General features: G+C 41.6%; 1 protein-coding gene across 3 annotated transcripts in view; it reads left to right on the forward strand.

Annotated features, from left to right (window-relative positions):
* TAFA5 (TAFA chemokine like family member 5) overlaps positions 1-25,544 on the forward strand; it is a 365,774-nt gene that overhangs the window by 196,109 nt on the left and 144,121 nt on the right. For all 3 annotated transcript variants that reach the window (XM_056847211.1, XM_056847212.1, XM_056847213.1), the window contains exon 2: positions 2,709-2,858. In XM_056847211.1, coding sequence (XP_056703189.1) covers positions 2,709-2,858 — 150 coding nt within the window. The remainder of the gene's footprint in view (positions 1-2,708; positions 2,859-25,544) is intronic.

Here is a 25,544-nt window from a genome sequence, read left to right on the forward strand (position 1 = left end):
TGATAAAAATAGAATGCTGTGTAGGTTAAAACAATGCATCACATATACTCTATTATAGCTAATTTTACATGGTGATGATCCTGTGTCACATGTAACCTGAGGGAATGAACGTGTATCAGCCAGCTGCCTTCCTGAATGCCACCACAATGTAGATGCACAACTGCTCAAAATACTGTTCATTTTCATTGTGAGAAAACTATAGAGGTTATTATAGGAAATATTGAACTGAACCCAAAATGGACATTGTGAACAAGATAAATTCAAATGCTGATGGAAGTGAACTTTGCAGCATTCCTGTCCTTGTGAACATGTAAGGCTGCCTCACACTGAATTGGACCTTTGGTCTCAAGGTTGGTATTATCTACTCTGACTGGCAGTGGTTCTCCAGGGTCTCAAACAGAGGTCTTTCACATTGCCTTCTACCTGGTCTGGTGAGAAAGAGTTTTGGGACCTCGGTGACATTTCTGAAAACTTCTTCAGCTAGCTCTTTGTTTGTTTCCACAGAGTTTCCCAAGGAGATGAAGGATGAATGTTAAAAGATGTCTCTAGCCTTAGCCTTTACAACAGATGCCTCCTTGGACTCTGTCTAATTGTCAACTAGAGCCGTGGCATCAAATGTCAAGTCCAGATGTAATTCCTGTCTTAGGTGCTGGGAGGCAGATGTCACAGTTCATACTGAATTGGCTAGTGGTCCCTTTGCAGGGAACAAACTTTTTGGGGAATGCTTGGATAAACACTTGGTGCAAACTAAACACATGAAGAGAGTTCTCCCAACTAGAAGAAGGAAAGGAAGGAATCTCAAAAGGGTCCTGAATTTGTGTAGCAGTCTTACAAGAGGAGAATACTGAGAGGGGATATAATAACCATCTTCAAGTACTTGAAGGGCTGTCATATAGAGGATGGTGCCAAGTTGTTTTCTGTTGCCCCAGAAGGTCGGACCAGAACCAGCGGGTCGAAATTAAATCAAAAGAGTTTCCGTCTAGACATTAGGAAGAATTTTCTCACAGTTAGAGCTGTTCCTCAGTGGAGCAGGCTTCCTCGAGAGGTGGTAAGCACTCCTTCCCTGGAGGTTTTTAAGAAGAGGCTAGATGGCCATCTGTCAGCAATGCTGATTCTGTTACCTTAGGCAGATCATGAGAGGGAGGGCATCTTGGCCAACTTCTGGGCATGGAGTAGGGGTCACTGGGGGTGTGGGGTAGTTGTGAATTTCCTGCATTGTGCAGGGGGTTGGACTAGATGACCCTGGTGGTCCCTTCCAACTCTATCATTCTATGATTCTAAGTGACAACAGAATCACAACAGATCTTCCAACTACAGAGATCAATTCCCTTTAGGGTTGCCAGCTCCAGGTTGTGAAATTCCTGGATATTTGGTAGTAGAGTCTTGGAAGTGTGGGGGTGGAAATAACTTCAGCAGGGTATAATATCATGGAGGCCACCCGTCAAAGCAGCCATTTCCCCCCCCCCCCCAGTGGAACTGGTCACTGTCATCTGAAGATCAGTTGTAGTTCTGGGTGATCTCGACCACCACCACACAACCCGAGTTTGGCAACCAGAGTTCCTCAGGCGGAAATGAATGCTTTGGAGGGTGTCTATGACATTATACCCTTCCTCCCTCCCTTCCTCCCTCCCTTCCTCCCAGTATTTCCTAACCTGGAGTTGGCAACCCTATCTCCTTCCCACCCACAAATGTCCTAACTGTTCCCTCAGGTTGTTCCGCATATTTACACTTTTGCTGATCTTCAATATATAGAAAAATTCAGTATAACCGTAGAACCCTCCTTCTTTGTTTATTTCGTGCATCGATACCCAATAATTCTAGAGTATCTTGAAGACATATAAAACCACCTACTTAACTAAAATACATTTATATAATACACACTCATATTCATAATATATCATATGCTATACCTATTATATTATCATTAGGTCAAATGGGATCTTATTTCCAAAACCCATATGCACTTAGAGGCAAATATCTTGACTTAACTGCTGAAACCCAGGTACTGCATAAAATATGTTCAACCTTATATTAAATAATAATGCACTGTGTAGCTGTCTACATTTTCTTTAAAATGTTTTTGTGTTGTGATATTTTTTGTTAATAAACACAGGAAGAAAATTAATTTGGCGGTATGCAGGTTGATAATATCCCTCACTCTATTTTAATGGAAATTAAGGTAATCATATACCTTCTTCTGAAGTTTAGGAATGGAAGTGAATGTGCAAAAAATTATATCAAACCTTTAATTATATTTCAATTATATTTTTGAAACCATTTCACCCAAAGGCTGGAACATAGCGCCCCATTAATTAGCTCTTTGGAAAAAATAATAGACACCCTTTTGGATTGCTCCCATCATTTTAGTTGGTTCTTTCTTTATCTTATACTTGCCGTTATCAAGCTCAAGTGCACTGGAAATGTTCATTAAACAACAACAAAACTGAGTTCTTTCTAAGATAAAGGTAACAGTAACTTATTTTACAACACCATTTATAGAATAGCAGCAGTTTCTTTCTGGCCTAGTTCTCCAGATTTTCACTTGTCAAACACAAGGAAAAATATATGTAATTTCTGTTTTTATTATTCATCTGACTTTCCGGTTGTTTTGGATTGTCTGTTAGGACATGACTATGTTTGGCTGAAATAGATTGTCTGCAGTGCATTCAGTGCATTAAGCAGTACCTGTTGCTGGTTCTTTTTTCCAGGTCAGTTGGCTGCAGGTACATGTGAAATTGTTACTTTGGACAGAGATAGCAGTCAGCCTCGAAGGACTATAGCCCGACAAACAGCTCGTTGTGCATGTAAAAAAGGACAGATTGCCGGTACGACAAGAGCAAGGCCAGCCTGTGTCGATGGTAAGAAATAAAAGATCATTTAACTCAATATCCACCATCATGGAACTGATTATCAATTGCATTGTTTGTTCACATTGTAGATGTGCTGAATCAAATATTTATATATGCACCAGCCAAGACAATGTGTTGATACAAGGATTATGGTTGAAATTCTTGCAAACATCATCATCTGGAGGGGAAAAAAACCCTGTATCTTTCTGGGTAAATTGACTAGCTTTGTTTTCTGATGTCAAGCTTCTATTTTATTATATGTAATGGTTGAGAAATGCTTGATCATTTCTGCATGGTTGTATATCTGCAAGTTGGTTGGTGTGTCCGTTTCTTACCAACGGACAATTAAGCCATCATGGCATCCAGATGGCATACTGGAACACTGATGCATGTCCTCTGTGCCAGAATCTATCAGCAATGCTGATTCTGTGACCTTAGGCAGTTCATGAGAGGGAGGGCGTCTTGGCCATCTTCTGAGCATGGAGTAGGGGTCGCTGAAGGTGTGTGGGTGAGGTAGTTGTGAAATTCCTGCCTTGTGCAGGGGGTTGGACTAGATGTCCTTGGTGGTCCCTTCCAACTCTATGATTCTATGATCTACACTGGATTGGTTGTGATTTGAGAAGTGGGATTTTCTGGGGCGCTCTCTTTTTGCTTCAAGATTCAGATTTTGTCTCGGAATTGTTCTAATTGCTTTTTTCGAGCATTAGGAGTTAGCTCTTTGGGCTTTTTGAAGTAATAGTTTTCATCTTAATTTGGATCATAGCCAGTTGTGACCACTACTGCATGAAAGTTAATGTGGTTGAGGAAAGAAAAAAACAACACTCTAGTGATGTTATTAGAATGGAGCTGTTGTGTTACAACTTATATTTCTGCTGTCCCTTCCCTCATTAAAACCGTCATCCTGTATGATTCACTGCATATGTACTGTGTTGCCTGCAGCCTGCAAAAATGCTGATGTAGAGGAAGGATGAAAATATTTCACTTTGAAATCATTTTTATGTCTCAAACAAGCTACTCTGTTCCAACTAAGACACCAGTGCTGCAGTCAGTGTAAGCCTTCTGATGAAAGCTTGGTAGCAAACGTTCACACTGCAATTAACAGAAATAAAATGGGGCTCTGGTTATAAATAGATGGCTTTAAAGATGGCAAGTTTTGATTTAGGCTTTGCAGAGAACAACAACCAAAAATGGATGCTTCTGTAAAAAGATAATAAATTAAGATTTTGTTTGGAAAAAACGACTCATCCTTCAGCCCATTAAAAGAAATTGCTGAGACTTCACTACCATTTCATCAGAATTTGATCTCCCCCACTGACTATCAAAGAAGACAGCACAAAGGGGATTTCACTGCCTACCCACCAAGCTAAATATAAAACATCACATCCATTCTATTTTTGTGTTTTGCCTTCTCTCTTTGCTGGTACTATAAAATCTGTTCATGGTTTCATTTTCCTGTATCGCAGTTTGCCATGGTATGTTGAGTGTATCTTTATTTTTGGGGCAGGTCAAATAATTTTGGTTCATGTTGGGTCTGAGTCGTAGATCCATAATAAGGACCCTAAATTTTGAAACACCATTTGATTGGGCGATATGCTAATATACCTTTTCTGCAAATTCATAATGCACTTAAGATTTTTGGTCAAGCATTGTAGAAACAATCAGTACTCAATTAAGCTTTGTTCTAGATTTATGCCTCTAATTCATCATTTACCTGTGGATATTGTTGTTAAACCACTTTTCATCACACATTGTTGCTTCTCACTAACAAATGTGATTAAGACTATGGGCAAGCTAATTGTGAGTACATACATTACTTCTTCGAAATCAATTTCTAAGTGAAAAGGTGTGTCATCTCTAAATAACCTAATCTTTCCCAGGTTTTCAGCAATCCCCAGCATGGCACCAATGGGTACCATCAGTGTATTTCCTGGTACCTGCTTGCTGCATGATTCTTGAGGAATCAGATCCAAAGGGTCTTGAGTAGAACAGAAAAAATGAATAGGAGCTTGCTTCCTTCTGGCTGGCAAAATGTTGAGCTCATTCTATTTAGGTGTGTCATAGCTGTGCACTCTCATCATGACTATAGACTTAGACTTCATAATATTTTGGGCCTTGGCCACCTCTCCCCGTGTTTCTTTCTTTCAAAGCTGAAACCAAACAATATCTCTTCCCCACACCACAGAGCTGATCTCAGCTTTTTTCTACCTCCTTGGAGCTAGAGGTACTTCAGAAGAATACAGGAGGCATCACCTTTCCATCTTCTGAAAACATTCATTTGGAAGCAGCTACCTCTTTTATAGAAATGTTGTTATTAAATTTTCCAACATTTTCTGATTAGTTGGGCTCCTTGTGTTTAATATTATGTGATTGGCTCTGCTCTTCATCAGCCATTTTGTAGTGGTGCCAGCTACCATTTTTTCAAAGTTCCAAATGTGCTTGCAAGATGAACAAAGTCAGGACACCATGGAATAGGTCAACGCATTGGACTGTCAAATGCATTTTGGTTAAATACACTCTTGAGTATACATGCCAATAGCCAAAGAATGACTGTGGCACAATCTCTGTAAAAACTATACAGAGACTGCATTTCCCCCCAGATATCTACACCCATAGTGCTAACTAAACTAGTAATTTCAAGGTAGCTACTTTGTGATTCATGGCATTATTTCATAGTATATCATTTTGACAGAAAAGGCCTTACTTATCTTTTCAACATAGCTTTAGGGTTTTCCGGTGTTTTAATTGGTTATAAAATTCTATTTTAGTACTTCTTGCCAGCTTTACATTTTATGACCTTATCCAAGTAGACTAACAGGTATATAATACATCAATATATCTTTCAGTACTCTGAAAGTGTTTTGTACTCTGAAGTCAATGATTCTCAAATGGCTTTTGGACCCTGATTCTCAAATGGCTTTTGTCTGCTTGGATACTGGATGTATGCAGGACTGTAATTTTTAAGAACTTCAACTTCTACCTGAGAAATGGGTTAACCTTCTGCTTGAGGTTTTGAACTGAAAAATTCTGGAATTATTTTTCCATATGCCTACAACTAAATTAAAGGTTTCTGAATTTATCAGAGCAAAATTAAGAATTAAAATTTGTTTTCCTTGGGAAGCAATAGTCAGTTATATATAAATGATTTGTGTGTATGCTCATAACTATAGAGGAAATCTTTCTCTAATTAAAAATGATATTATAATTAGCAATACTGGTAATACAATTAGCAAGAATAATTCAAGTGGGTAAATGTTTAAAATATTAAGAAAGATATAGTTTATAGAAATCTATCATAAGGCTGCTGAATTGATAATTTGTGTTTATAAAATGGTTGTGAATAGATTTACGAGGCTGGATAGGAGAACAGGATAAGATAGTAGAATTAATGTTAGGAATTTCAGATTCTTGAATAGAGAAATGGCAAATGTGTGTGTATATAGTGTAAAATGAGATGGGATTGATGGGTGCATTTTTTATTTAGTGAGTGTAAGTAAACAAATTTTAGAAGAGTGATTGTTACAGGTATAACTAAGAGATGGGAAAACAGGCACATTCTGGGAGTTCTCTTAGACCTTAGTAAAATTACAGTGAAGTTGTAGAATGTGTTTCTGACTAAGAAGGGAGAAGTAGATTCAACAATATTCAGCATCTAACCATTGGAATAATGTATCATTACATTACCATTGGTATATTCTTATAATTTGATGACTTATACAGTAAAATGTAGTCTGTTTTGGGATTTCATAATATATTATTTGGTGTTATGTTCTCTTTTTTAATGTAATGTCATTCTGAATATCTGGACCCGGAATGTCAATTACAGTGATAAACTAAGTAGGCAATTTAAGTACTCTTAAACTTGAGCAGAATTGCCAAAGATTGTATTTGCTGAGAAGATTCTTTGAGCCAATCCTAAATTGATTGTTAAATAAATTATCATAAATATTCGGTTTTAGCAATGTAATATTATTTGATATCTTGCAAAGTCCAAAATGGAAAGGGATGGAAACAGAAGAAAAAGAAAAGTAAATGTAACCTGTTTTCTACCCAGCTGGGGCTTCCATAGTGTTCATATGGGGGGATGCCATGAATTTCTCAGTGAACCTGTCTGGCAGTTTTAACACATCCTGTTTCAGTATCAGACCATGAGCCTATCATGATTATGCTCAGATTCCATTGAGCAATTTGAACAGCTGCCCAACATGTTTGCAGCTGCCTGTTGTCAGAAGTTGACTCAGAGCTGATTGAGCAATCAGCTGAGCATTGCGTTCTATTCCCCCAACACTTTTCTGTGTCCTAGCATTGTTGTGATGGCACACAGGAAAGCTACAGAGGGAATCAGAAGCGACTCACACCTGATGGAGGAATCAGCTGGGAATTAGTGTGTAATCCACATCCCCCTTCAGAAAAATTGCTATACAATGATGTTGGAGATCATAAGTGAATGTTTTACTTGCCCCTTTCAAGCTTGGGGGGGGGGTGGGGTGGAAACAGAAATAATTCTGCTGATCTCCTAAGTTCAAAAGGGAAAGAAGAGTGTTTTCCCTTCTTTGTGCTTGAAGCTCCAGATAGTGGTTAAGACCCTCTGAGCTATGGGGCCTGGCAAGCCTACCTTTAATGGATGATAAGATTTAGAAAACACCTTCACCTTAGATTTCCCTTGGTTAGTTGTCAGCCCTTCTGCTTTAGAATATTCCAAGAAGGCCCTCAACAGTTGTTGGAGGCCCACAGCAAATATAGCTGACAAAAATGCATCATCCACATATAGTAACGCTAATATGGGGGTATTAACCAGCATATGACAATGGAATTTTGGGTTTCTCAAAAGGAATGCCATATTGTTTATATACAACTCAAACAATATTGGAGCTAGCAGGCATCCTTGCCAGCATTGTTGTGATGGCACACAGGAAAGCTACAGAGGGAATCAGAAGCGACTCACACCTGATGGAGGAATCAGCTGGGAATTAGTGTGTAATCCACATCCCCCTTCAGAAAAATTGCTATACAATGATGTTGGAGATCATAAGTGAATGTTTTACTTGCCCCTTTCAAGCTTGGGGGGGGGGTGGAAACAGAAATAATTCTGCTGATCTCCTAAGTTCAAAAGGGAAAGAAGAGTGTTTTCCCTTCTTTGTGCTTGAAGCTCCAGATAGTGGTTAAGACCCTCTGAGCTATGGGGCCTGGCAAGCCTACCTTTAATGGATGATAAGATTTAGAAAACACCTTCACCTTAGATTTCCCTTGGTTAGTTGTCAGCCCTTCTGCTTTAGAATATTCCAAGAAGGCCCTCAACAGTTGTTGAGGCCCACAGCAAATATAGCTGACAAAAATGCATCAACCACATATAGTAACGCTAATATGGGGGTATTAACCAGCATATGACAATGGAATTTTGGGTTTCTCAAAAGGAATGCCATATTGTTTATATACAACTCAAACAATATTGGAGCTAGCAGGCATCCTTGCCAAATGCCCTCCTTGTAAAGGGATATAATTGGACAAGTGGCTTTCTAAACTAGAGTGAACATGAGCTGAAGCAGAATTATATATCTTTTTGATTAACCATAACAATCTTTGTTCAATTGAAGATTTCCCTAATTTGTCCCACAAACACTTCCTTGGGATTGAATCAAAGGCTGCCTAGAGATCCATGAAGGCCATGTATAAATTGCTTTTTGAAATTGATGTATACTTCATGGCTAAATTATTTAAAACTAAGCAATGATCTATTGTAGATCTTCCAGTGACAAAGCCTGCTTGTTCAGGGCCTAGAATCTTTTCAGAAATCTCCCAGTCCAATAATCTGTGTAATAACAAAGAGGCATAGAGTTTTCCTACTTAAGACAAGAGACTAATTGGGCGATAATTAGATGGATTCATCTTATCATCTTTTTTATAGATAGGCACTATAATCGCTTGCCTACACATGCCTGGTATTATACCAGTTTCATTTATCACTGAAAAAATGGAGCCAGAATAGAGCTCCACCAGTCTATATTATGCTGGTACAGTTCAATGGGAACCATGTCTGTGGCAGGAGCTTTCCTGGTTTTCATTTTGCCAAGATTTTTTAAAAATTTCCTCAGGCAAAATCTTAGGCCACTTTCTTCCAAATTACTAGGGACTACAGGTGGAAAATAAAGATTAGAGAAGTGGAGTTCCCATTCACTGGCAGGAATACAGAAGGGTGTTATTATTTTAGTACTCAATGCTGATATTACCAATGACTAAAATTCCTTGGGGTCATTACTACTTGAGGCAATAATCAAGGAATTCCATTCTTCTAGCACTGTCTTATGCTTTTTAATCCTAACCATAACCCTGTAATATGCTTTCAGTGGAGTAAAGTTACAAAGGCCCGCAGGTAATACCGGTCTCTGAACTTCCTATGTTGATGCTGAATAAGCTTTTTCAAATCCCTGCATTTGCTATTAAACCATTTATTATGGATATCTAAGCTGTTGACAGGACATGATCACCTAGAGAAAATAGATTTTAAAGAATTCAGTAATTTGACCAATATTTCTATAGACACTTCAGCATCCTGCACTTTATATAGGTCCTCTATGATGCTCCTATAATTATTCGAGGACATAAAATCATCAACTTCTGCCTCCACTGATGAGGACCACCAGATTAGCCTCGCCAACATACTATGTTCAGAAAATGGAGTATCATACTCAAGAGCCAAAGATGAAAAATGTTATCCTTAATAGTGAGGCTCACACAGGCAAATGATCACTACCATAGAGAGCCTCAACTTGCAAACTGCTCACCCAAGGAACCTAGTCTGGGGAAGCTAAATAATAATCAATTAAACTAGCTCCTCTTGATGAAATACCTCTACCATCTATATTTCTGTGTCCATTCAATGTCACCAGTCTTTCTTTTGCAATAAAATCCTACAAACTCAGCCCTGCTGCATTTATCTTTGAATCCAGAGACTCCCTATCATAGCCATAAAAATATACCATCTTTTCTATTTCAGACCCCTTCATTCCTCCAGCTGTCAATAATTGTTCACCATTAGGTCCAATTCTAGCATTGAAATCACCTGCAATTAACAACTTAGCTCTGGGATAGGATGTAACTAGCCTTTCAGCTAAATCCCTTAGCTCCCTCCAGTTACCTAGACTTACCTGAATATTATATATGATACTCTCAATTGCAGGAAATGTTTGCCATTTATGGGTTTGATTATCTGCTACATCTCTAATTCGTGTAATATTCAACTATGATAATTATGTTTTTATTAGTCATCACTTTCTAATATGTTAGACCAAAGTAGAGATCACATCAGCTACACTCAATAATTTCCTTTACTTCTCTGCATGTTACTTTTGGGAAGAAAGTAGGAAGATGTAAGGGTCAAAACTGATTGCTAATTGAATCCTGATTTACCAAGTTGTTACAAAGCTTTGTTTTTAAATGATACTTCTGCCCTTGCAAGAAAGAGTACAAAATATGGCACACTCTAAATATAGAAAATAAGAGTGATACATAATTAAATTAATGCACCGTGGCTATGATCCATGAAATAGTTGTAGTTGGTCTTTGGATTGGAGCCATTTTAATTGCATTGACTTCAGTAGGTCTAAATTGTTTTAAATTAAAGTACCATGTCTTAAATGGTTTGTCATCAGTGAGTCTAAAATGGCTCCACTCCAAGTACCCTGCCTTAGTTTAATCATGAGCTGACCATAGTATGTTTTTCTATTAATATAAGAAGTTTTATCGATAGATATCCATTAAATTCCTGAAAATTCTCTGAGTGTACCATAGGAGACCTGAGCCTTTCAATGTCATCCTATTTAAGAAATAAGACTTCTTTAGATTATAAATAATGAAATTATAGTGTGTGTTGCTGCTTTCAATAGATATAAATCTAACATGGATTTAAAAAAAAAAGATATGATGGATTTGTCACTCCCATGTCGCTGGAGTTGAAAAAATATGAAAACAGGAATTTGCTGGTGAATTCTGGAGGTGTTTTGTGTTCTTGTTCAGATACATAGGCTTGGATATTTAGTTTTGGGACAGAGGGTCTAAACCACTATGCAGTAGCAAGTGCTGTTCAAAGACAGCTAATGAGACTTTTAACTGGGTTGTTTAAGTCCGTACATCTTCTTTTAGTTAAAATATATATCAATATGTTCAATTATTTGTGTGTGTTGTCTTAATAAGCTTACAGACAATACTGCTTCTTCTCTTTTCCCTAATTTGAATACAGATATGTACTATAACTCTTGAGTCACTGATTCTTCCCACATTTCTGTACATAGATCAGTCATGCATCATAATTTCCAACGGAGATTCTATTAATGCCACAGTAATTTGAATGCTATGGGAGGGAAGGCAGCATAGTATAGCCCGATTTCATCAGAACTCGGAAGCTAAGCAGGGTCAGTACTTGGAAGGGAGACCATCAAAGAAGACTCTGCAGAGAAAGGCAAAAGCAAACCACCTCTGCTTCTCACCTGCCTTAAAAGCCCCTTGCTAGGGTCGCCATAAGTCAGCTGGAACTTGAGGGTGCTTAATACACACACAGTTTGGATGCTGATATATCTTGGTTGTGCGACTGATAAGGATTTATCCTAGTTAATCATAAAATGTTACTTTGATACTACAACTTTTTAATGCTAACACTGACAGTCTTGATTGTCTTGAAACATGAAGCTCACCCACTATGAGGTAACAAAAAAGGTACTACTTTGATACAGGTTTTAAGGGTTTTATTTTAGATATCAGAGTTATGGTATATTGTACTTTTTGGTTTGACATCCTAAGCAGCTGTGTTGTTGAAACATACATTAGAATCTGCATGGTGCTGGTCTATCTGTTACCACTCCTGTGAAGGAATCTGTAGACCACATAGATGTTGCAGCTTCTTGGTGTGATTGTCCTTAACCCTGTGTACTCAGCACACATTCTGGAGAATTTCTGTGTCAGTATTGCAAGCTCTTGGTAGCAAATGAAGCAGGAACACTTTACTGAGCTTGTGTAGTGTTTTGGAGGTATTCTGGAGCACTTTTCGCCATGTCTGCTTTGTAAGAAGGCAACAGTTATTCATATTCAGACCCATTAAACTCTGTTCATCATGCAGTCTAGATGTGCTCCCTGTGGAGGCTGAGTAACTTTAAAATCTGAGTATGCTTCCACTATGGCTAAAATGAGAATGTGCTTCATATAAGAGAAATCTAGCATCTCAGGAGTTTGGAGTTGTCAAATCTTTCTAATATATCTTGCACTGAAACCAGTCAGCACAAGAACTGGTACAGTTAGTATCATTCTTTTAAGTGTCCAGCATTCTGAGACAATATACACAGTGGCCAATATACACAGTGGCCAAGCAATGTTGTTCACATTGCACATTGTTCACATGTAAGTCTGTTAACACGATATTGACTCTTTTATGTCATCTTAGAAATAAATCATGACTCATTCGTGGAACAGGATCAGGTTTTGTGTGTTACAAATCTGTGTAATGCTGAAGATGCTAATGCATGGGTTCTGTGTTTGTGATCAGTCCTGTCAGTCTTTATGTTCCAACTCCTTGAATTGTGGTGGAAACAGCTTGAATTAGCCATGAAAAGATTTATCTAGTTAAATCCCTCTGGCCTCCAATATCCCTGGCACATCTCATTCCTTCTAGTTTCTGACAGCTTTTCTGTATTTTCCTGCTTTTTTTTCTCCCACCAAACTCTTCTTCTCCACCTTTTCACTGAGTCCCATTTGACTCGAGCTAATTCATATTATGGCGTAGGAAGCATTATTAGAAACAAAAATAATGTCACCAAAGCATGAAGAAAAAAAATATAGGTGATGGATAGCTATTAATGATATAGTTTGCTTCCCTTGCTTCCCTGGAAATTATATTTCATCTGCTGCATCCCAAAAGACATTGAGATTTAACTGTAAGCACAAATTACTTCATCTCTCACTTTAATGTGGTCTCCTTTGGGGTCTAACCTGGCAACAACGTGGCAGCTGAGGCTGGGAAATAAAAACTGAGAGTGCTGGGAAACTTTAAGATTTAATTATTTAAATTGGAACTTAGCCAGGATGCAGGATTTAACTCCCTCATACATACAAACACTGCCATGGGATCTTTAATTACCTCAAATGCATGTTTTATTTTACTGGAAAGATGACACGTTCAGAAGCACAGTTCATCAGTCAGGGATGTTTGTTCAATGCATAAATAATTCTGCCATTTGTATTCTGCATAGTTCCCAGGTAATTTCTTCTTAGTGATCACTTGGGATGCACAAAAGCTGTTCCTTTATTTCCACAGTTTTCTGCTTTGCCTACAGGTTATCTGTAGGAAATCTGCAGATCGTTTCAGATATTCTTGCTGTTCTAAACCAGCGATACCTGTAGGGTTGTTTCTATTTCCCATGAAGATTCAATTGTCAATTATAACTGTGCCGATACATATGTGTGTGTGTGTGTGTACACACAAACACACATGCATATAAACATTTGCATGCAATGTTCCTTGTGCAGCAGTTTCCATTTCACTTTTCTGCCTCAGCTTGATCCATGATCACATAAACAAGTTGATCAGGAGAGCAAATTTGGATTTGTAAATGTTTTGGTATAGACTGTCCTTGGACATTCCAGCTACAGGCTATAATGTTTTTGTTGTTCACATTGCATGTATACTTTTCCTAGGTACATGAAGTTGTGTAGCTACATGTCACTATTTTAATTAGTTCTGCGTGTGAATGTGCATCACAGTTTGCATCTCTCTGTGATGAATGTGGGACTGATAAGTACTTTCTCATTCATCTACAAATGCAGCCTCTGTTTCTCCCCTCCCCCTATAGCATACGTAAGTCATTAGCCACAAAATATTTTATTCATACTGATCCAGAATAAATTGAACAGAGCTGGAAATGAGGGATATTTGGGATAACACCCTGTTAAGTGGAATAGCACAGTACCCACATCAGAAACTAAATCTGCAGATCAGCATAGCATGCCTAACTATCACAGGTGTCTAATATCTGGTAGGAACTGATCTCTGACATCTGGTGGAAATGGCAGTACAAAGTGTATTTGGCTGCAAGATGGGAATGGCTGGACTCAGATTTCTCTAGAGTTAAGTTAACTAGCTACTTAGAAAAACTGATATGTAAATACAGCCAGACCTCCCTGTGGTTTCCCATTTCAGTCTCATACTATTAAACAAGCACCATCTGCCAAAAGTTGACAGATAAAATATTTGTGATCAGAGTGGTTGCAAAGGTTTAGCTAATTAACTTGGATCTGAAGGCCCTGTCTTCAATTTCATGATCAATCCCAAGCAATAGGGAGCTCATCACTCCCCATAAGTAAAAGTGGAAGCTGAACATGTGTACATGTTGGCTGGGAAGATGGGCCCCGGAGGAGGAAGGCAGGAAGAGTTTCCTGCACAATGTGTGATATGTTTGTTAACAAAATCCCAGGGACTGTGGGTTGCACAGTGATAGCTCTCTGCATGCTGCAGGTGAATGTTTGCAGTGGACAGCAGTGCATAGACACAATTTCACAGTCAGTTGGAGCTGATCTGATGTTTGCTATTCAGATGATCAGTTTGAGAGTAAGGAGGAAATTGGCCTTGTGTGACATATGCCTTCATCAAATCCCTACCACAAACAATAAGAAAAAGAACCTGCCCTCTTGCATCTTAAAATATAGGGGATGGTGATGGTTGAAGTCTTCTGAGTTTCTTTCCAGGAGTAGTGATGGGGTGCAGGAGCCCTAACCCAGACTATCAAGGGATGGCTGGGTCTGCCTTCCCATTGATTTGAAGGCAGCTGCACCCTGAGCTGTAGGTCATGCTCTGCTCTGTGGAGGAACCAAGCAAGAAAGTCTGCAAAATGAGATTCTCAGATCCACTGTGAAGGAGGAGATGGAAGATGTTTCTCCCCTCAGAGCCCTAGTTCCTCGATGTAATCATTTAATCTCAGGGATCTGTTTTGGAACCGGTGCTATTCAACCTTTCATCAATGACGTGGAGCTGGGGGTGAATAGTGAAGTAGCCAAGTTTGAGATGACACCAAATTATTTAGGCTGGTTAAAACTAAAACGGATTGTGAAGAGCTCCAAAAGGATCTCTCCAAACTGGAGAAATGTGCATTAAAATGGCAAATGAGATTCAATGTGAGCAAGTGAAAGGTGATGCATATTAGGGCAAACAATCCCAAGTTCACATATACATTGATGGGATCTGTGCTGGCCGCGACAGACTAAGAAAGGGGTCTTAGAGTAGTAGTGGATAGCTTGATGAAGATGTCAACCCAGGGTGTGGCTGCTGTGAAAAAGGCAAATTCCATGCTGGCCATAATTAGAAAAGGAATAGAGAATAAAACTGCTGATAATATACTACTCTTGTACAAATTGGTGGTGAGACTACACTTGGAATACTGTGTAAAATTCTGGCCACCACACCTAAAAAGGGGGTATTGCAGAGCTTGAGAAGGTGCAGAAAAGAGCAACCAAAATGATCAGGGGGCTAGAGCAACTGCCCTATGAGGAGCAATTAAAATGATCGGGGCTGTTTAGCTTAGAAAGAAGGAGGTTAAGGGGAGACATGATAGAGGTCTATAAAATTATGCATGGTATGGAGAGAGTGGAATGGGAAGGGGGAGCTTTTCTCCCTCTCTCATAATACTAGAATGCGGGGTCATCTGCTGAAACTGGAGGATGAGAGATTCAAAACAGATAAAAGGAAGTATTCCTTCACACAACACATAGTTAAATTGTGGAACTCCCTGCCCCAGGATGTGGTGTTGGCTGCCAACTTGGAAGGCTTTAAGAGGGGGTGGACATGTTCATGGAGGATAGGGCTATCCATGGCTACTAGTCAAAATGAATATTAGTCATGATGCATACCTGTTCTCTCCAGAGAAGCATGCCTATTATATTAAGTGCTGTGGAACACAGGCAGGATAATGCTGCTGCAGACATCTTATTTGTGGGCTTTCTAGAGGAACCCTGTGCGAACAGACTGCTGGACTTAATGGGCCTTGGTCTGATCCAACATGGCTTTTCTTATATTCTTAAGCTACCGGAGGTGGGGGGAGACTGAGGGAGAAACAAGGCCTTTTGAGAGTCTGCCCACCCAGTATTTTGTGGTTGCTAGTATCCTGAGTCATGCTGTCTCTGAACATAGAGACTTCATGTATCTACCTTATTCAGAGGACATATATTTTGAATAACAGATGCTGGAGACAAATAATTGAGAGTGCCTATCATCTTCATGCTATGGGCATCCCAGAGACATCAGAAACACAGAATTAAACTAGATGCCCTTTAGGGGATTCAGGCGGTCTGTGTATGTGTTTAGCAGTAGATATTATTTGCCATGCTTCATTAGGCATGTGGAAAGCATTCACATTTTCTTTTGCATGCTCAAGCCTTGTTGTTAAATACTTTAATATGGAAATATCAGGAAAAAATTATCCCTACTATTGAACAGTTTATGAAGTTAGTGACCACAATGCTTCCATTAGTAAGACTTTCAGTCTTTTCTGCAGTCACTGCAGAACTTTGTTGTACCACAGGGAAAGAATGATAAAATGAGTAGAGATAACTAGCTCCTTAATGGTCCTATCAAAAACAGCCATCCATACTCATGTCAAGAAAAATAAGGCAAGTCTGCCTTCAAAAACCTTTACTGTTTTCTCTGAGAGATTAAATAACTACTGAATCCAGTTCTTTATGGCTTTCATAAGAATTCTTATCCCCTAGAGCTTATTAACCTCAAGTTCAGTTCTACAATGTGATACTAATGATTTCTTTTCAGGTTGTCTTGAGGCATTGTTGACATTATATGGGCATCTTCACTAATGCAGGTGCAGTTTTAATTCCCAATATTAAAGTGTTGTGAGAATATATAATAAAATTAAGTTCAACTTGTACCCTATTAACAAAGTAACCGCTGATAGGCTGAGCTTCCCTTTTTTGCATGCAATTGAACTAGAATGCATCAGTATTGGAAAAACAAGCTGGTCTGTTTTCACATTCACTGATGAATTTTGAGTGCTGTCACATCCTGTCACCTCACTCAAAAACTAGCTGATTATTTTATAATGATATACTAGGTCTTTTGTTTACAGAGCTGTTTTCCTAGGTGCTCAAACTGCTTTTCGGTAATCTTTACAACCAACCTTTCAGGTGGTCCAGGATTTAATATCTCCATATTACATATGGTTGGCCTGATTCCAAGAGACAACACCTTGCCTTGGGCTACCAAATAGATGCATATCTGATCTGAGTCTGAACTGGGGACTTCATAAATCATGATCAGAAGAGCCTACACTGCATAAACGTATGTGGAAATAATCCATCCTCCATGCCGATGCTTTCCCATTTATTTTGCCTACTCAGAGCAGGAAATACCATTATGTGCCATGCCTATGTCCATCTTCGGTTTCTTGGCGCAGAGGTCTGTCTCTTATTTTCTGTAAATGTCAATGCACATCAACACTGCCATATAACTTTGCTTTTCAGAGGATTTTCAAAGATTCCTCTGCCTTGATTTCCCTGCCCTCTCTTTATCCCTCTGCTTCCCCTTTTATCCTTCCCTGCTTATCTACCTTTCCTCTCAGCTGCTGAAATACTCTTTCACAGGCTAGAAAGAGCTTTGCATCCTTATACTGAAATTGCCTAGAGAAAGCCAGACAGCAAGAGAGAAAGCAAGAGGCTGCCATTTCCTCTTTTGCCCAAGGACAATTGCTACTTGCCCTAGGTGAGCACAGGAATGAATAATTGCGCTGTGGGAATAACTAGTAACTCTACAGTATTTGAAGACATTTTATTATTTGATATTGGATATTTCTGCAGCTGGGCTGCAAATGGTTTCCTGATTACAAAGTGTGAAAAAAGGGATGTTCCCATATCCTATTACTACCAAATATATTATGGCATTTTCACTTTTCACATTATATCCTTCACCTGAGGGCCTTTAACATTGAATTAATGGCCCAACATAACTATTCATTACACATTTCCTGAAAGATAATATGGAATCTGTAGCATTTTGCCATGATCCTCAGACACTACACTGATAAGCTGAAACAAAGAATTATGTGTCATTTTATATAAGAATAAAATCAAACAAAAATAAAAGTGTCCAAATGCGTATCAAACACCATGTTTAAAAACAAGAAATTTAATTTCAGAATCAACTCTGTTGTTGTTTTTTAACAGCAGCAATTGTGTATAATACTTGGCACTATTGACTTTAAAACACATATGGTGTTTCTGCCTTTAGGGAAACCCTGAGGCTTTGGGCATTTTTAGCAAGTGATACTTTCACAGAATTCCGTTGCCATCAATAATAAATTCAAAATTAAAGCTGTATATTGCCCAGATTCCCCCACCCCACCCCCCGTAGACTAAAAGTCAGAAGCTGAGTACAGAACTATGAACTGAGAGGATTTCTTCCTATGGATCTAGTATTGCGTCATGGAAAGGAAGAGTGATTTGGCTCTCGATACTGGTTTACTTTCTCAGTAGAATCTTGCATTGGGCCTTAAAATTCCATTGCTAATCTGCTGTATTTACATTGCTATTGGTAGAAAATGGTGGATTGTGTATGAATCCATACAAACAACATAAAACAGTCTACAATGATACATTGTTTAATTCCAGATATACAGCAAACTACTGGTTAAAACAGTTTCAGAAGTCCATCAGCATTTGTTCATATCATTTGTATTTCCTTTTCCATTGACATGAGAGCAATTTCACACACAACATTCTGTATGCTAACTTGAGGACCATATTAACTGTGAATTGCACTCTTGTGTAGCAGTGATACAACCCTTTCAGATATTTGGGGACCCAAGTGGTGACCTGATACTTTAGATGCTATCCTTCTAAATATATGATTGTAATGATACAAGACTTTGCCTTTCACAACTGATGTGTAAACCTATGTATTTGGTTCTTGGGTACCAGTGCCAAAATATGACCTGTCAAGTGTTAAGCAGCCCTTTGGTAAAGGATAAACAATGTTTCCCATGAAAGATGGAATGGTCTGCACATCTGTCAGCAGCTAGCACTATCACGTTGCCATGATTATAGGCGTAGAATGATCAACTGATGTTCAGATTTGCTGATAATATTGATTGCTGCTGTCACCCTATGATCAACCTGTACTGCTTGAGAGGCTAAAGCAATTTATCAGTCAGTTATCAGTATTCAGCAGCCAAAGTGAACAGAAGATGTTGATCTACATTTTAATACTACTTATACAGTCCAGTAGAGCCTCTTTAAAATGTTGTCCCACCTTCACCCACCCTGCCCTAGAAGAACACTGTATATTTTCCCTTGTTTTTCATTTGTAAAGAATGTTTGCTTTGTTAGTTGTTTGGAGACACATTAATTACAAAATAGAGATACATGTTTAGCTTTAATAATGAAAGTAAATAAGTGTTGCTTTGCCTATGTAAATCTTTTGACTGTGCTTGCAGAAACTTTTCCCTTATGACACTGCATAAAGCTTACAGTACTGATTAAGAATTAGAGTCCAGTAAAACATAGAAACACAGAGCTAGAAGGTACCTCAAGCGTCATCTAGTCCAACCCTCTGCACAACACAAGAAATTCACAAGTACCCCCCACACACCCAGTGACCCCTTCTCTATGCCCAGAGGAATACAAAGTAAGCACATTGTTTGTCTTGTCTGTTGTGGACTAGTAGCATGGTATACAGAGAGTGTGTAGGCAGCACAGTATTTTAAAGTATAAGAATATATACAAGTGCAGAAGTCAAATAGTTATAGAATAACTATGATGGGGAAAATGTTTTAGTCAATCTATCCCCAAGTCCACCAGACTTGTACTGTACCTTACAGAGCAGTGTTCATCTGCGTGGCTTCTATGCAGTCCCACATTGGGACTGCGCAGGCGCAGGCCAGCCACGGATAAGATTTGTCATCTTCTAGCAAAATCGAAAGTGAGAGTGCTCCCCCTCCCCTCGGGGCATGCAGACTTCCTGCCCAGCGGTCACATGACCCAGGGGGAGGGAGCACTCTCCCCTCCAGTTCTCTTTCTGCCGCCACGGAGAGAGATCGTGTCTATAGCTTCTCTTCTACTGTTATTACTAAATGGAGTCTAAGAAGGCTCCACTTTTCAATCAATGTCATTCTTGTGGCACCAAAATGCGAAGACTTATTGCCACAAGGTTTGCCTCCTTTGCCTGAGGGAACAGCACATTCATTCCACCCTCAGAGCACTGAAGGCTCGTACTGATCGTCTGAAACTCTTCGTCTGGATGCCGGAGAAGGCACTTCTAAAAAGGCTTGGCCCTGCAGGACAGACTTCCGCGGAGCCCTAGAAGAAACCTCTCCTCAGGACGCTCGGCTGGACGCTGGAGGTATGTCTAAGCGTGCTAAATCCTCCCTTCGGTCATCAAGACAGCCTTCAACCTCCTTGGCAGTGAGGGCCTCGATGCCTTCGGGTGTCGAACTCCCCTCGGCGCAGAGAGCCTTCGACCTCCTCAGCAGTGAGGGCCTCGATGCCTTTGGGCGTTGAACTTCCCTCGGTACAGAGCGCCTCAGCGTCGGCCTTCCTCGAAGTCTCCTTGGTGCCGATCGGGGTCGTTATCACCTCGGCGCTGTTCGTCGGCGGTCATCGACGTCTCCTTGAATCACCTGACTCCACCGATTGTTATGGAGGACTCGCCTCCTCATGATTCCCTGGTATATCCCTCTGTTATAATTCAGGGCGGATCCCAAGGTGACCGGCGGTTCCCCACGCAGTTCCTGATGCAACTGTACAGTGATGCACCTTTGCCGTCACCGGGCCCAAGGGTCGCTGTTGGCGTCATGACACCAAATCCTCCCAGCCCGCAGGCAGAGGTGTCGGCGCTGATTCAGACATCTACGTCATCTCAATGCCTACGCTCTCGGCGCCTAGGCTCTCTACGCCTCTTGACACCTAGGCTCTCGGCACCTAGGCTCTCGGCACCTAGGCTCTCAAAGCCTATGCTTTCTGCGCTTAGGCTCTCAAAACCTATGGTCTCGACCCCTACGGTCTCGGCGCCTACGTTCTTGACCATTACGCTCTTGGCGCCTAGGCTTTCGACACCTATGCCCTCGACGCCTACTCTCTCGGCGCCTAGGCTCTCGATGCCTATACTCTTGGCGCCTAGGCTCTTGATGCCTACACTCTCAGAGCCTACGTTCTTGGAGCCCATGGTCTCGGTGCCTACGGTCTCGGCGCCTACACTCTTGGAGCCTACAGTCTCGGTGCCTACGTTCTCGGCGCCTAAGGCCTTACCAAACCAGTTTATCATTTGTCGACCTTTTACTCTGAGTCCAGGTGGCGTAGAGGGACCCGTCATAGCAAAGACTCCCCCTGGAGATTCTCCCAACCAAGATCTCCTTCTCCATTAAAGGATATGGTCCATTCTGAGTCCAATGCGACGGCTACTCAGGTCTCTGACTCGGAATTCCGCACCTCGCAACCCTCACCTGGGGACATTGCAGGGAATACTAAATCACATCCCCCTCGGGGTGATGCGAGATTATATGTAGAATTGATCTGTCTGTCTAAGGTGCTAATATATATTCCCTCCCTGACGTCTCGGATGAAGACTATCATGGGTATATTGCATTCCTCAGAGGCAAGTCCTGCGGCCTTTCCAATGATTACAAGCATTTGGAGGCCGTCGATTCTAATCGGACCAAGCCAATCTTTCGTTCCTCTTCACCAAAAGAGTTGAGAACCTTTACAAGATCCATTGTGAGGACACTGATTCTGTACCAGTAGCCTGTCCCAAATTCTATGGTGGTCGAAGCCCTGTCAGGCAAATATGGTTCGTGTTCACTTTCCTTGCCCCTAAACCGGGAGGGACGCAGGCTGGATGCCTCACCCAGGAAAGTCTATACTTCCAGTGCCATTGGCCTTCACATTTCTATTTCATGGTAATCATGGCCAGATACTAATATGCCTTCTGGGATGGAATTCATCCCAAATTAGTATCCTACCAGAGGATCAACGTCCATCAGACTAAACTGCTCAGAGCATAAACATGACCCTCGGCAGACAGCAGTTTATTGCGGCGTGTCATGTTGCAGACCCTTCCAGCAAGTTCATGGCCTCATCCATAGTCCTTCGGAGGCATGCATGACTTAGCTAGTCCAACCCTCCGTATGAAACTCGGTCGTGTATCTAGGACCTTGCCCTTGAGGGCACCTCCATCGAGTATTGGGAGCCCACCCTTTGAGGGCACCTCGCTCTTCAGCGATTAAATGATGCCTTCTTGATTGTCTCATGAAGGATAACCACTAAGTCCTTGGGCATCGCCCCCACTGTGCCAGCTTATAGCCAAGATACTTTGGCAGCCAGTCTCAACCATCCCGCCTATACAGGTACCAAGGTACCTTCCCCCTCCAATCTCATTTCTGCCCAGCAGGAGAGGAAGCTTTTGGGCACACCTAGACCCAGGAAAGGTCCTAGCCCATCTCTCAACCGCCCTACAAACCTAAGCAGGCGTAATTAGACGCTCAAGTGCGTTTCACAGTCCAATGGTCTCGTCGTTACAGTATATGATGTCCATCACTGATAATAATTGGGTTCTCAAGATAGTAAAGCATAGATGCTTTGTTGAGCTTGAGACGCTGCTTCCCTACCTCTTCCAGTTTGCACTACGTCGCTGGCTCCCGCCCAACCCCTACAGCAGGTTCAGGAACTTCTGGGGAAAGGGGCTGTCTGGGAGGTCCCCTCTGAGGATTGGGACTACGGGTATTATTCCCGTCTCTACCTAGTTAACGAAAATAGGGGGAGCGCCCCTCTCTAGACCTGGGGAATTGACGACGCTGTCGAGATCCACAAACATATATGTTGCTCATATGTTAAATACCCAAGGTCCTGCCACTCTTAGATGAGCAGATGCGGTTTGCTGTTGGGCCAGCGTGATGCATATTGCACATTGCAATCCACAAAGACTGTGGACGCTGTTGCATTTTCTCTGCAAAGGCAAGCACTATGGATATGCAGTTCATCCTTGGTAGTGCTACGGCACCTCACGCCTTCAAGAAGTGCTTATCTTTGGGAGTTACACACCTGGCCCTGCAGGGCTGTGTCAATTTCCATACTTAGACGACTGGCCAATAGCCGGTTACTCAGAGCTTGCCTTTGCTAGTCAGGTGGAAGTTTTATTCTCCGTCCTAATCGACCTGGGCCTCCTGGTCAACTATTAAAGTCTCCATTGACCTATTCTAAGGCCATAGATTTGTGGTACCCACCTTGGTACCACAGCTAGAGCTTACCTTCCAATACAGGGAATACGCTCCATTGAAAGTTAGTTAACCTGTTCTAGAAAAGGTTCCAAACAACCCCTAAAATTCACTACTTGAGACTCATGGCTTTCTGTACTGCAGTTGTTGCCTTTGCTCATTCGCAAATGCTCCCCTTGCAAGCTTAGTTTTTCTGACAGCATTCCAGCCGAACATTGACCATCAATACAAAAAGCTGTCGATCCCTACATCAGTGATTGCCTCATTGGACTGGTGGTCCTCTTGGCCGGTGTTGCCTCTCAAACACCTGTTCCACAGGCTCATTGTTCCTGACGCCTCCTTATCAGGATGGGGAGCTCATTGTACGGCCCATGGTGTATGGCCTCCTCAAGTGTCTACCCTGAACATTAAGTTTCTTGAGTTTCATTCTATTAGGCTTGTTCTCTGTTCCCTTGCAGGGGTCCTTGAGGATCGACATGTTCAGATCACAATGGACAGCACCGCCCAGCACAAACAGGGAGGCACAAGGTCCATTTGCTGTGCACATAAGCCATGCTGTCTCGGACTGGCCATAGCACATGGCTCCACTGTCACTGCCATTCACATCGCAGGCACAAGTAACATTCTCATAGACTTCGTAAATTTTCATCCTGACGATTGTCACAGACTCTCTGTAGACTCACGTTGTCTCCGTTATCTCTTCCTAATCTGGGGCACCTCACAAATGTTTCTCTTGTGACTCAGCACAATTCAGCGTGTCTTCAATTGTGCTCCAGAGCGGGGGTGAGCCCAGGCTCCATGGGGGACGCATTCCAAATGACTTGGTGGGTTCCCCCCCCTTCCCCTTGCTGGGCAAGGTTCTGGCCAAGATCTGGGTGGACAAAACAATGGCATCCTGGTAGCACCATCCGGCCCAGGAGATCTCAGTTCACGATTCTAATGCCCCTGACTTAAGGGAGTACTGTCCCTCCCCAAGATATTTCTCACATTCCTTCCAGAATCAAGCTGGCAGCATGGAGAATTCTATGTAATCTATGGTCAGATAGGGTGGCTCAGGTGCCGCTGCACCCCATTAAGTTGTCCACGAGACGTTTTTCTTGATGCCGAGCAGAAACGTTTTTCCCTGTGGGCTGCTGACAATGGTTTGTCCAGAGCTGCTTCTCTCCTGTCATCAATTTTTTACTACCTCGTATGTTTAACGATGCTGGACTGTCCAATCCCTCGACTACTGTTTGGCCTTCATGCTGAGTTGGACTTTCTTTCTGTGTTTTTTCACACCCAGACTCACAGAGGTTTTTGTACGGGGACATAATCAACCTCTATCCCCGGGTATCTCCACCTGTTCCTCAGTGGGGCTTTCCCTTCATGTTGTCCTAACTCATGAAACACCGTTTGAGCCTTTGGCCACCAGGGGCCTCTCTCGCTATCCTTGAGACTGCCTGTCTGGTCACAGTCACCTCGGCCAGTCGTGTCAGGGATTTAGTGGCTCTTGCCGTTCCTCACCGTTTACTAAGTTTCACGCTGATCAAGTGGTGTTGAAACGCAAGCTTTCTTTCCCACACAAGGTCTCGTCTTACCCGTGTCATTGCCAACCCCTTCTTCTGATACAGAGGGGGCTCTATTACAAAGAACCTTGTTTACAGGGAAAACATTAATATGTTATTGCTGTAGTGACCGCCGTAGGGGGCACCGAGCTTCCCAGCAGACCCTGTCCAGGTGGATTGCCTCAGCCATTAGACTGTCTTATGAGAGAGCACATGTGGATTGCCCAGACATGATCAAGGCGCACTCCACAAGGGCTTACGCTGCCTCCGTCGCCTGTTCGTCTAAAATTGACCTCCGAGACATCTGTCGAGCGGCGACGTCATGAAGCACTATGCGGATTCTTCTAGAGAGGCAGTAGTGGGACGTGCCGTCTTGTAGTCATGGTATCGGTGACTGTCCCACACCCACCATCCGGGGAACCGAGCTTGCTACTCTCCCAATGTGGGACTGCATAGAAGCCACGCAGATGAAAACAGAGTTTCACTTACCTGTAACTGTTGTTCATCTGGTGGATCTTCTATGCAGTAACACATCCCTCCTTCCCCACTGTGGGACCTCTCCGCAATCATGTGGTTATTGGTTCTGTGGCGGCAGGTTGGAGAACTGGAGGGGAGAGTGCTCCCTCCCCCTGGGTCATGTGACCACTGGGCGGGAAGACTGCATGTCCCGAGGGGAGGGGGAGCACTCTCACTTTCGATTTTGCTAGAAGCTGACAAATCTTATCCGTGGCTGGCCTGCGCCTGTGCAGTCCCAATGTGTTACTGCATAGAAGCCACGCAGATGAACAACAGTTACAGGTAAGTGAAACTCTGTTATCTGCAACATGGTGATTGTGGGGACCCTGATGCCCACCAAAGGCTTTCTTGGTGCTCATCTTCTTCTTTGACAAAGTATCTCTTGCCTAAAGCAA

Source organism: Euleptes europaea, chromosome 3 (genome assembly GCF_029931775.1).
Source record: "Euleptes europaea isolate rEulEur1 chromosome 3, rEulEur1.hap1, whole genome shotgun sequence".
NCBI classification, from domain to species: Eukaryota; Metazoa; Chordata; class Lepidosauria; order Squamata; family Sphaerodactylidae; genus Euleptes; species Euleptes europaea.